Raw genomic sequence first — 13,389 nt, 5'->3', positions numbered from 1 at the left:
TTACTGTTGAATGTATCTTTTTAGATGCTTATAGCTCCCCTTTGTTGTAATGGAGGCTGAATGATGTTCAGAGTCTGTCAGATCCGGCTGTTGTCCTAATATACTCAGCATGGGATGTTTAACATCTGTCATGCATACCTGCTAGCTATACTGGCTCTTAGGCAGGCCATTCCTTGGCCCAGTTGCAACTGGGAGGAATCTGAGCGCAAATGCAACATTTATGCAAATGGCTACTTACATTTTAAAACTTAAAACCAATACCTGAAAAAAATACAGCCTTCTCATCCTGAGGGGCCTCATAGACAGCATCGATTTTCTCCGGCAGATCAGGCCAGAATGTAGCAACAAGAAGAGGACCTGTGGGTTTTCCTTGGGGGTTTACGGTCCTCCACATGAATCTGAGCAGAACAGAATATTGTATGAGATTTACAGTGAACTAATTCACCAGCACATCTGTTTCTTATAATTTCTGGCAAAGGCTGCGTAAGCGTACACATACACAGACACATGCGCGCACACACGTTAGCAGCAACACATGTTTGTAACCGTTTTCCTACCATGACTGAAAAGCCAAATCATTCATTTGGAAGCCTGTTGCTAAAACAACTACACGGTAATCTGCATGCTGGACTGCAAGTGAAATTGCTTGCACTGATTGCACTGCTTGCTTTGGAGTTTCTGTTGCTTTTTACATCAGGGCAAAACTTATTCTGTGCTTTGAGTATACAGATAAACTCCTTTACAAGGCATTTAAACTATTAGAGCTCTCCTGCTATTGTGTATGGAGCAGATGGATGAGTGAGAAAAGCAGAGATTTATATTCCATGAATTGCTCTTGCAATTACTATTGTAGTGACTAAAAGTTCAAATTTAATGACAGTATATCAAACTGCTTGGAAGTGAGCTTGGCCGTAAAAGAAACTGCTAGCACTAAAAATGTTCATTACAGAAATGCATACGGTAATTTATTGGCTATTTTATGTACAAGTAGGATCATAATTTGATTTAAGCTTTAAAAAGCTGCAATTATCTTTAAATGGCAGACATTTGTGCTGAGGGCTTTTGGTTAAAAATGGCACTATTTCCTCCTCCACAGAAGGAACAACTTTTTTCCTTAACAGAACAAAAGTTTTACCATGGTGATAAAATGAAAAATCAGCAGCTCTTGCGCTGAGCTATAGCTATTGCATTCTCAGGTCAAACAGCTTTTACTGTTATTGTGTTACTGGAGCTCAAGGTGCTACTGGCACCTTATTTTTTCCAGACAATAAACAGTCATTACCCATTCCTACTTAGAATATTTATCCCTTTGAGAAACCCAGGATCTGAAACTGAAGTTTGGTTGTGCCTAAAACTTGGAGGAGAGATCCTAAATTAATTTAATAAATTGCTGTATTTTTATCTGCAGAAGTTTGACTTCAAACAGAGCTAGCTAGGACAAATAAAACAACTTGAAATGCATTTGCAACTATAATTAGTTGCTGCATACTGAATTAAGATATAGTGTTTGATATGAGAAAGAGTAAACTGGCAAGCGCATTGTTTTTTGTCTCAATTAAAAAACATTAATTTAATCTGACATATGGTACTAATAATCAAGACAGTAATATGCTAACTTACTCTCATTTTGCATACATATATGTATTTTTAACACGTACAAAAATATCTCTGAGCGTAACTCATAATAATTTTAATTTTAAAAAAGAGGCAAGGAATAAGGCATTTAGCTAATTGCTCTTGCTCTTGACAGGGCATAAACACATTTGAAGCACTGTAAAAGGTAATATGCTTCATGCATTTCTCTTTAGCCAGAAAAGCAGATCCAGTATGGTATGAAATGGAAATCCCTATAACAAATCTTTCTAACACTGAATTCATCAAAGTTTCTATCTATCTATCTATCTATCTATCTATCTATCTATCTATCTCCTTTAAAAATCCAAGTTACAGAATTCTCAATCAAATTTGGACTTGAGTTATGGCTGAGTCAGCACTAATAATTACTATCTGCAATAAACTCCAAACTCTCCAGAGCCAATGGAGACTTGAACACCAGGCTTTTATTAAAGCACACATTTCAAGGGACTTGTTAAAATGGTGAGGTTTTCTCTTGGAAAGGGAAGCTTGGTCAAAGCTGAATTATTTTTTTTTTTTTTTTTGCTTTTGAATCAGACAGGAGGTATTTCTATTGCTACTCATCATATTGAGGAAATGGTGAAATGAATTATTTGGCTTTCTCATTTCAGTTTGAGCATTTTGAAATGTTTTAACTCATTCAGGTTAAATTTTAGTTTTACCTTTATAGACAGATTTAATACCTTGCTACAGTAAGTATTTTATATTATATTTTAACATAATCAAGATTTGCCATTATTAGTATTATCAGCAGGTATCTAAAGGGACCGAATCAGTGGGTCTTTCTAAATGTCTTGGTAAGCTTCAGAAGTTTGAATTTTTGTTCACTTTCAGAACAAACCCATCTGTATAAATGCTGTACTAAGGCACTCCGGTTGCTCGAAGGATTCTGTTCCCAGTGGAAAAGTTCAACTGTTCTCTATGGCCAGTAGCACCTCCAGTGATTCCCTTTTATTTCTTTACTTTGAGGGGGGAGGGGAAAATACTTTTTTGAACTAATTCATCTTATCTGACCTCCTTTTTGCTAGCTGTTCCTTTTGCCTGTGTAATATGACAGTTGGATGCTGTGATCATTTTCATGAATCGTAAAAGCCACATGACACAATAGACATTTGTTTTTTGAATTCAAAAAGTGAGTCATAATGCTGTGTGCCTGATGTTTGGAAAGCTGCAAGACTGACAGGCAAAGCCATTCCAGAGTAAAACAATTCAACAATTGTCTGCTTTTGCTGCATGTTAGATAAAGCATGAGTCAGTTGGAACAGACTGTTTTCATATTTGCATAGTTCTTTGACCAACTCTATCTGAATGTGAAATACTTCTGTTCTGTTGGGATTATATAGAATACTGAATCACTTCACTGATTTAGGAGTAGATTTAAAATAATTCCTTGTTGGATCAAGCCTTGTGTGATTAGCAGTTAACAAAAGCAGAAGCAAGGTGAAGGTCTGGCTGAAATCCAAGGCCCACAAATGAACAGAAGAGGATCAGTACACTGTAGATACTGTGGAACTTGGAACGGTTTCTACTGCTGTGAGGATATGTTTTTCCTTTTGAAGGCACTGAGCTGAGGTGGATACTTTAGCCCTTTGATGACTATGCTAGCAAAAGTGAGTACCAGTTTTGATAAGCTTGTTAGTCAAGTGGGTGGTGGGGCCAACTCCGTGCAGCTTGTTGGTGGAAGGCTCCAGTGCTGGCGTTCTGTGAGACTGGTCTGTTGGTACTGTGGGACTATTTCATGGCCAAGAAAGGACTGTTTCTTGCCACTAGGGATCACTGGATTGTAAAGAATCTTATCCTGCCACTGACAGGGCCAAGAGGAAAAGTACAAAAGGTATAACAGGTCTCCCCACAGTTGAATAAACCCTTTGTGCCCCTAGCGGCTGTAATAGAAATGGGGAACATTATGCTCTTACATCCAGAAATTCTAAATCCTATTTCTGCATTACTAAAACACAAGCCTGTGATAAAGATTAAGTTAAACTTCAAACCCAAAGCACCATTATTCTGGGTATCGCATAGATGGGAACTAGAAAGAAATGCATTGAAGGAATTGCTGTGTACCACAGCCTGTAAAATTACCCAGTTGACCATGACTTTTTGTTATGAAAAGCTGGTGAGTAGAGTTAAACCATGCAGCATAGTAATAAATCCTTCATATCTTCGAGCTGAAAATGTAAATCTGGAGGAAATGGCTGGACTTTACAGCACCAGGAGATACAAATAACTGTTAAATTGCTGTTTTGTGAGGAGGACCTTGTTTATTGGTTCCTGCTTCCTTTTAAATTTCAGCTGACATCTGGGAAGAAGCAATGAACAGATCAGTTCTAATACTTGCATCAGCTTCAGATACTTGCATGTTTCTATATGGTAGGAAACAGCATTTGATTTAGGCATGCGCAGTGAATGTACATGGGCTCATATCTTCAATGTCTTTGGATTCAGGGTAATTAAGGATAAATTACTTCAAATTGGCATTGATTTATGGCAGGGGAAAAAGGAGCTTTAGTGTCTCTTACCATGGTGCTGCCAAGTCCTGTACTCCTTAGGAGGTGCTCTTCATTGCCGAGCAGCTGGGTAATACAGGCCCTGGCAAAGGCAGTGGGAACTGCAGATGTGCAGCCACCTCATTTTATCAGGAATGCTTCTGCTCTTGCATCAAAACTGCCTTTTGTGTCTGTTTCGTGTCTGCTTTTGTGTCCCCTAGGCTCCATGTGTGCAAGGCCTCCTATCCCAATCACCACTGTCCTTGATATGTCATTACAGCAGCCACAAATCACATAATTCTGAAACTTAATGATTTTGGACTCAACCTGGATTAAACCACTCAGGGACAAGACTTTGCTCATAGATTTCCATGATTGTATCTTCATGAACATGGGAACTAGTCTGTCATAATAAAAGTTATGCTAGAACTGGAGATTTGCTAAAACAGTGTCTCTATGGTGGGAGAGGCATTTGAGATTATTGCCACTAGATTTGGATGAACTGGGGTTTTTTTTGAGGAGTGTTCCTAGAAGTTAAGAAGGGAAGTTTTCCTGCAATTAGATTTGAAGCTTTTCCCCAGAGTGCAGACTACATGAATGAAATCAGGAAGGATATGTGATAAACACATAAATGTATTGGCTTTCGCAAGTCATAGGTGTGGTTATGTGGATATAACTGCACGAGTTTACAATAACAGAAACAAAGCTCGCTAAAGACACAAGATTAGACCACAAGTTTAAAAGGGTCAGAACTCTTGAGCAAAACGGAGTCACATAGCAAAAGAATTTGTAAAGGTAAAAGAAGGGGGGGGCTTGATATAAGAAAAGCTAGTGCCTGGAAAACAGAGTTAAAGTGCTTTTTAGCTTAACAGGTTGTAGAAAGAGAGCAATGTTTATGTTGTAAGTCTGTGGAATGTAGTGGCCCCACTAAACATGAGTTAATTGTTTCACACTAGTCTTCTAAAGTATCTTCAGCTTTAAAGAACAATGTTTGTGTTGTAAGTCTGTGGTGAGATAACAGGATTTAGTGGCCCCACTAAACATGAATGACTTATTTCACACCATCCTTCTACTTATCAGTTAGTTTAGAGACATCTGCTAGCTTGGGATACTCCTTGTCTGCCCATCCTGCAATAAATTTTGCAGGAAGGTCACACTGTTTTAAATCTTTGCTAGGTATCAAAAGAATTATAGATATAGCTGTTTTCAGCTAGTTGTGTGATTACTGGGGCGTCCAACTGTGCCAAAGGCGAAAAGTACACTGTGAGGAAGACTGCCTACTTCATCTTGAAGACCCCTACTCACAAGAGGAAGACTGCTTACTTCATCCTCAAGACCCCTGCCCACAATCACTGCAGAGCAGTGCGCAGACGCCAAGAGGAGGAGACTTACGATAACAAGATCTTGGAGCTAGTTATAATATTCTCTGCCTATATGCAGGAATTATGAATATGTATGTAACTAATGTAATAGTGAAAGTATATAAACCTGTAACAAATACTAATCACTTGCGCCTCTGCCTACGGTCATGCGCCCAGCACTGTTGCTTTTGCTTTATTGACTTTGTCCCTCAATAAAACCTTGTTATCTTGTTTAGAGGAGTGAGTTTGTATTTCACAGATAGTTCTTCCAGAGCTCTACTCCACTGAAAGTAATAGGATTTCCATTGCTGAATTACAATCCTTGTAGGTTTTGCTATAAAAGGTTTCTGGAAATACTTTATAGAGAATTAATCCTTCTTTGGCAGGCAGTAGCCTGGCTAATGCATCCCTTCCATTGCTAATTTTGTGATTAAAGTTACAGATGGATAAATCTCTAACGAGAAGTCTGGATGTGTCTCCCAGCTACTTCCACCTTTTTAGCAACCCTTGTGTTGCTAAAAAGTAGGGCTGACACCAGGGTTAATTTTTGCTCCCCAATCTGTGAAGTTGGGCAGAAAATATCTTGAGAACAGGCTTTTATGTGAGGTTTGTGGCATTTCCTTGTCCTTATTTTAGCTAGAACTACCACCAACCATAGCATCGACCATAGCATCATAGCACCTTGGCATGTGCAATCCCAGCGTAGGGCAGAAACCAGAAATTAAAAAACACCACAAAACTGCCTAAAATAATGACTGAAGTTGAAAATTCCACATTCTCAAAGAAGTTTGAGAGTAGCTCTAAGAAAAGGTGAATTTAGGCGCAATCATCTCATGTATCTCTAATTGCAAACAATCTTTTGGACATGAACGTGATTGTGAGTAGTCGGCATAGATTCTCAAATGGGAAGTCATGCTTGACCAATCTGATAACCTTCTATGGTGAAATGGCTGGCTTGGTAGATGAGGGGAGAGCAGTTCAGAAAGGTTTTTGACCCCATTTCCAATGAGGTTCTCATAGAGATACTGTTGAAGTATGTTTGAGGTAAGCAGACAGTGAGGTGGACTGAAAATTGGCTGACTGTCTGGGCCTAGAGAGTGTGGTCAGAGGTATGAAGTCTAGCTGGGGGCCAGTAAGTAGTGGTGCAACTATCCCAGGCATCAGTACCGAATAGAAGACTGTTTAATGATCTGGGTGACAGGGCAGAGTGCACCTTCAACAAGTTTGCTGATGACCCAGTACTAGCAGGAGTGGCTGATACACCAGGGATTTATGCTGCCATCCAGAGGGCAGAATGGGAGAAATGGGATGTCAGGAACCTCACACAGTTCAGCAAGTGGCAATGCAAAGACCTGCACCTGGGGAGGAACAATCCCGAACACCAGTACATAATGGGGGCCAACAGGCTGGAAAGCAGCTTTGTGAAAAAGAACCTAGGGGTCCTGGTGGAAACCAAGTTGACCATGAGCCAGCAGTGTACCCTTGTGGCAAAGAAGGCCATATTATTTAACCATAAAACCAAACTTCACCATCTCTTTCCCTTAGGAGTTGATAGGACACTTTGCTGTCTCTGAACACACAGAAGAAAGGGCACAGACTGTGCCTGATCATAGAATCATAGAATCATAGAATAGTTAGGGTTGGAAAGGACCTTAAGAACATCTAGTTCCAATCCCCCTGCCATGGGCAGGAACACCTCACACTAAACCATGCCACCCAAGGCTCTGTCCAACCTGGCCTTGAACACCACCAGGGATGGAGTATTCATAGCTTCCCTGGGCAACCCATTCCAGGGCCTCACCACCCTAACAGGAAAGAATTTCTTCCTTATATCCAATCTTAACTTCCCCTGTTTAAGTTTTAACCTTGTCCTATCGCTACAGTCCCTAATGAAGAGTCCATCCCCAACATCCCTATAGCCCTCCTTCAGATACTGGAAGGCTGCTAGGAGGTCTCCACGCAGCCTTCTCTTCTCCAGGCTGAACAGCCCCAACTTTCTCAGCCTGTCTTCATACGGGAGGTGCTCCAGTCCCCTGATCATCCTCATGGCCCTCCTCTGCACTTGTTCCAACAGTTCCATGTCCTTTTTATGTTGAGGACACCAGAAATGCACACAATACTCCAAGTGAGGTCTCACAAGAGCAGAGTAGAGGGGCAGGATCACCTCCTTCGACCTGCTAGTCACGCTCCTTTTGATGCATCCCAGGATACGGTTGGCTTTCTGGGCTGCGAGTGCACACTGCCGGCTCATGTTAATTTTCTCATCGAGTGAGAAAATGAGAATAAATGTCTAGATTTTGATGAATAGGTCTGACAGGTTCCTCCACATTGGTAAGCAATTTATTTCACTTACCTATCTCTGAAAAAAAAGGTTTCTCCTCTGATTTGTGCAACTCCATCAAATACAATGTCGTGCTTGCAGAGCTCTGGAGTGACAGGTCCAAGGGTTGGACGTGGGCCGGGCCCTGGCCCTGGCCCAGGTTCAACATCGGTCGACACTTCTGTAATGGTGAAGAGATGTTCTGTTACACTGAAATACAATGCTGCATAGGTTCCACAGAGCACATGAACTTACACAATTCCTAGAAGGGGAATAATTTGGAGGAAATACTTGAAGGAGCAAAAAAACGTACAATAAAATCTTTTCAGAAGAAGGGTGGTCAAGTACAGCTGAGAAGGCCTTAGCTTCCAGTCCTGCCTTAACCTGCTGCGTGGACTCATTCACTCTGCCTGTGTGATTGTCTATCCATGCTGCGCTGTCTGTCTAACTTGAAAGATGCTCAGAAGTGACTATGCTGTGTGTAAATGTTAAAATTACAGTGCTTATTTCACTGGCTTCTAAAAAGATGAGAAATGCATTTCAAAGTCCTTCTATTCAGAATTATCTTCAACTCCACTGAGAGAGATGTCAAAGCGGATTTCTGTTCTTTGAAGAATGACAATATTTTGCAAGTTACAAAGATGCTTTTAGAGCCATTTGTATGATCATTCTGCCCTCACCAATAATCAACATGTGTTCTTCAGTATATGTACTTTGCCATATGGTTTATTTTGTTTTGGTTTATTATTTAGCTGCTGCTGTATTGCCTTATGAGGCACTTGCCTTTTTTCTTAAACAGGTTTATTTACTGTATGAAACAAAGTGGAGTGCAGCTGATTTGAGATAATAATAATGGAAGAAAACAAAGGGTTTTTTTAATACTTGTTTTATGTAGAAAGCAGTTTGTAAAGGGTTCTATCAGTTATAAAGAGGCAAGAAAGATAGTTTTGTCTCAGGTTTTGAAGTGTGCCTTGAGACAACTGAGTTAAATTCTAAACTCTATCAAAAATACGCTGTGTGAGCTTCGAAAGTTCATGGAACCTTGCCCATGTCTCAATTCCCAGTCTTAAAGCAGCTAAGAACAAAGGGGAAAATGAAGATTCAAATCAGATTTTTGATAAAAAGGTGTCTCATGTGGTAATCATTTGGTATATTCCTATTATCATTTCTAAGGCACTGAATACTGTAGAATATAGTCACAATCAGGAAGATATCTCAGTAGAAAAGTGGAAAGTGCACAAAAGATGCCATAGACTTTCTCTGCTTACTTGACTGTAGTAGATTTGTGCCTCTACAAGGTAGAAAATAGATACATGGAAGGAATTTTAATCATTATAATACTTATGCATTTTATTAAGAGTATCTGTGAAGAAAATAATAAATTTTAAAGATGCACCAAGATAAAAATACTTAAGTCCACTATTTCTCCAGGAGCTTGCCAAACACATTTATGTCAACATATCAGCTCCCACACACTCTGCAAATGTTATAGTGATGGTACAGCTTGGGTTATTGTGAGCAGGCAATGTGAACTGTTTCCAAGCTAGGACAAGAAACAACTTTCTTCCCCTCTCCTTACAGGGAGTTGCAATTTGTTGCAATCAGAGGGGTGTTAGACAACACCCAAACCCACCCACGGCAGGTATTTCAGGCTGGAGAAGAGCACAGCATTTCATTGTCCCAGTAAAGGCATTAGAAATTTTAATCTAAAAATTTGGTTAAGGGATGTTTTGGGGCTTCTGTTAGTTCAGTAAATTTACCCCTCATCATTAAATTGTGTTTTTTTAAGTAGGAGCCTCTTAATAACATAAAGCAGGGAGAAAGGAACAGAGGGTGTTTCTGGCATTGGTGATATTGTGCAGTATGTCATTTACTGCAAGTTCTGAGTTCCAAATTTCAACCTGTGCTGCATGCTTTTCTGATGAGTTCTGCTGCAGAGGGAGGACCTTACCATATAGCTCCTGTATCCCTTTAATGTCATCCTGAGAAAGTCGAAAGTTCTTGGTGTAGGTGTAGATGGGGGCCATCAGAGCTCCTGGATCCTCTGAGTGCTCTAATCCCATGGCATGGCCAAATTCATGAGCAGCAACTAAGAAGAGACTGTATCCTAAATAACACAGCAAGACAGTATTAGCTGCCTGCATCTAAATAGAAGTGTACCACACAGGTTATTCATAGTCTTATAATTTTATTTTCCTTGCTACCCATCAAAAATCTCCCAACAGTAAATATCATCATTATTTACGGTCTGCAATGGTGAATGTCATACATAGTGCCAGAAATGACATTTTAATAGAGAGATACTAAAACCTTTTCTACAGCCGATACTTGCTGCTGTCTCAAATGCAAGTGACTTTGACCATGGTCTTAATACTTCTGTAAAAAAAAGAAGTGTAGCAAACAAAATCAGACTTTTTTTTTTTTTTTTTTTAAGCACAGAAGAATTAAACTTGCAGTCTAGACCTCAAATCTTACTTTTCATCATGAAATGGCATGTAAACGATAAGCAGGTCTGTATATCTGTGTGTCCATGAACAGAGCCTGGATCACTACTGTTGTACCGAATATTGTTCGCTTAAAAAAATCTTTTCTCATAGGATGACATTTTATCAGTTATCCCCAAACAGTCTCTGAAATTTGGCAGTTATTTTCCTCCTAAAAGGAAATCCTGAATCTTGCATTTGTTGGTACATGTGTAAAAAACCTTTTGCTATATTTAAGTTTATCCATGTTAAAAACATGGACAAATCTTAACCAAAATAATTTTAAATATTCACCATATACACTTCATACTGTCTCAGTTTTTAAATGTGTTTTTCATCTTCCGCAATATCAGTCACAACTGTATTAGTTTTTTACATTTAGCATTTGTTCATGATTTGTCCAATATCAGAGTATAATTATTACATCCTAGTGAAATACTATAGAGCTTGTGGCTTTTAGCCTTGGACGGAAAAACTGGTGATGAGAAAAACATTTATTTACTTTAAGGAAAAAAAAGGGTTTTATTTTTTTAAGTTTTGAAAAGACACTTCATGGTTACAAATTCTAGAACATCCAAATGTTTCAGGCAGATGAGCTCTGGGACTGACTCTTTAACAACACTCTCCCATTTAAATGTAGGGGTTTTGCTCAGATTTTGGGCTGGGGAGGTGCATTGTAACCACACAGGAGTGCTAAGTATGAGGATGAAATCATCCTAAGTGTGATGTCATCGGTGAGGTCAGTATGCTGGTACCAGTGTATTGCTGTGACAAACTGTTACCTTGATCTGGACAAAAGCCCCACTTGCGGTCATCATCATAGCTACTGGTAGAAGCGCACCACAGCTTGCCATCATTGCGACCTGCACTCGTACAGGACTCGTATTTATTCCCAAGGAAGATGAAGGGGAATACACAAGGGGCTCCCTCTGAATTTCCACCAACTGTTGACATAGCTATGGAAAATGACAGGAAAACAGTGAGAAGAGAATCCCTTTTGTGAGATTAAGCTGATGCACCTTTTCCTAAACCACACACTAAAACCAGAATGTAAGCAGAAATTTTGCAATCCTCATAATCATAGAATCATAGAATAGTTAGGGTTGGAAAGGACCTCAAGATCATCTAGTTCCAACCCCCCTGCCATGGGCAGGGACACCTCACACTAAACCATCCCACACAAGGCTTCATCCAACCTGGCCTTGAACACCGCCAGGGATGGAGCACTCACAACCACCCTGGGCAACCCATTCCAGTGTCTCACCACCCTAACAGGAAAGAATTTCCTCCTTATATCCAATTTAAACTTACCCTGTTTAAGTTTTAACCCGTTACCCCTTGTCCTGTCACTACAGTCCCTGACGAAGAGTCCCTCCCCAACATCCCTATAGGCCCCCTTCAGATACTGGAAGGCTGCTATTAGGTCCCCACGCAGCCTTCTCTTCTCCAGGCTGAACAGCCCCAACTTTCTCAGCCTGTCTCCATACGGGAGGTGCTCCAGTCCCCTGATCATGCTCGTGGCCCTCCTCTGGACTTGTTCCAACAGTTCCATGTCCTTTTTATGTTGAGGACACCAGAACTGCACACAATACCCAAGGTGAGGTCTCACAAGAGGAGAGTAGAGGTGCAGGATCACCTCCTTTGACCTGTGGGTCACACTCCTTTTGATGCAGCCCAGGATACGGTTGGCTTTCTGGGCTGCGAGCGCACACTGCCGGCTCATGTTCATTTTCTCATCGACCAGCACCCCCAAGTCCTTCTCTGCAGGGCTGCTCTGAATCTCTTCTTTGCCCAGTCTGTAGCTGTGCCTGGGATTGCTCCGACCCAGGTGTAGGACCTTGCACTTGTCCTGGTTGAATTTCATAAGGTTGGCATCAGCCCACCTCACAAGCGTGTCAAGGTCCCTCTGGATGGCATCCCTTCCCTCCAGCGTATCAACCGGACCACACAGCTTGGTGTCATCGGCAAACTTGCTGAGGGCGCACTCAATCCCACTGTCCATGTCAGCGACAAAGATGTTAAACAAGACCGGTCCCAACACCGATCCCTGAGGGACAGCACTCATTACCGGTCTCCAGCCCGACATCGAGCCATTGACCACAACTCTTTGTGTGTGGCCATCCAGCCAGTTCTTTATCCGAGTGGTCCACCTATCAAATTGATATCTCTCCAATTTAGAAAGAAGGATGTCGTGTGGGACAGTGTCAAATGCTTTGCACAAGTCCAGGTAGATGACGTCAACTGCTTTACCCTTATCCATCAATTCTGTAGCCCCATCATAGAAGGCCACCAAATTGGTCAGGCAGGATTTCCCCTTAGTGAAGCCATGCTGGCTGTCACCAAGCACCTTGTTGTTTTTCATGTGCCTTAGCATGTCATCCAGGAGAATGTGCTCCAAGATTTTGCCAGGCAGAGGTGAGACTGACTGGTCTGTAATTCCCTGGGTCTTCCATTTTCCCCTTCTTGAAAATGGGGGTTATATTTCCCTTTTTCCAGTCATCGGGAACTTCACCTGACTGCCATGATTTTTCAAATACGATGGCCAGTGGCTTAGCAACTTCATTCGCCAGCTCCTTCAGGACCCACAGATGGATTCTATCAGTTCCCACGGACTTGTGCGCTTTCAGATTTTGAAGATGGTCTCGAACCAGATCCTCTCCTACAGTGGGCCCAAGGTCTTCATTCTCACAGTCCCTGCGTCTACCTTCTAAGAACTGGGTGGTGCAGTCAGAGCCTTTGCCAGTGAAGACCGAGGCGAAGAAGTCATTCAGAACCTCAGCCTTCTCCAAATCTTGTGTAGCCAGTTCTCCAGAAGGCTTCCTCAGGGGGCCTATTTTGTCCCTAGTCTGTTTTTTGTTTGCTACGTACCTGTAGAATCCCTTCCTGTTATCCTTAACATCCCTGGCTAGGTTTAATTCTCACTGGGCCTTAGCCTTCCTAACCTGGTCCCTAGCTTCCCGGACAACATCCCTGTACTCTACCCAGGCCGCCTGTCCTTGCTTCCATTTTTTATAAGCCTCTTTTTTCCTTTGAATTTTCCTCAGCAGCTCTTTATCCATCCAAGGAGGTCTCCTGGCCCTCCTGCTGCACTTCCTTCTAGTTGG

General features: G+C 41.3%; 1 protein-coding gene across 8 annotated transcripts in view; it reads right to left on the bottom strand.

The window, feature by feature from the left end:
• The window catches only part of LOC136004324 (72 kDa type IV collagenase-like), a 46,252-nt gene that overhangs the window by 16,150 nt on the left and 16,713 nt on the right, over positions 1–13,389 (bottom strand). For 7 of the 8 annotated variants that reach the window (XM_065660737.1, XM_065660741.1, XM_065660736.1 and 4 more), the window contains exons 7-10: positions 11,068–11,241; positions 9,754–9,909; positions 7,836–7,983; positions 262–398 (exon numbers count right to left, since the gene is read on the bottom strand). In XM_065660737.1, coding sequence (XP_065516809.1) covers positions 262–398; positions 7,836–7,983; positions 9,754–9,909; positions 11,068–11,241 — 615 coding nt within the window. The remainder of the gene's footprint in view (positions 1–261; positions 399–7,835; positions 7,984–9,753; positions 9,910–11,067; positions 11,242–13,389) is intronic. The other variant, XM_065660742.1, reaches the window with a different exon arrangement.

The sequence above is a fragment of the Lathamus discolor genome, chromosome W (assembly GCF_037157495.1).
Source record: "Lathamus discolor isolate bLatDis1 chromosome W, bLatDis1.hap1, whole genome shotgun sequence".
In the NCBI taxonomy this organism is placed as follows: Eukaryota; Metazoa; Chordata; class Aves; order Psittaciformes; family Psittacidae; genus Lathamus; species Lathamus discolor.
Note: the sequence above shows the minus strand (reverse complement) of the source record. Positions and strands in the feature narration are given on the sequence as shown.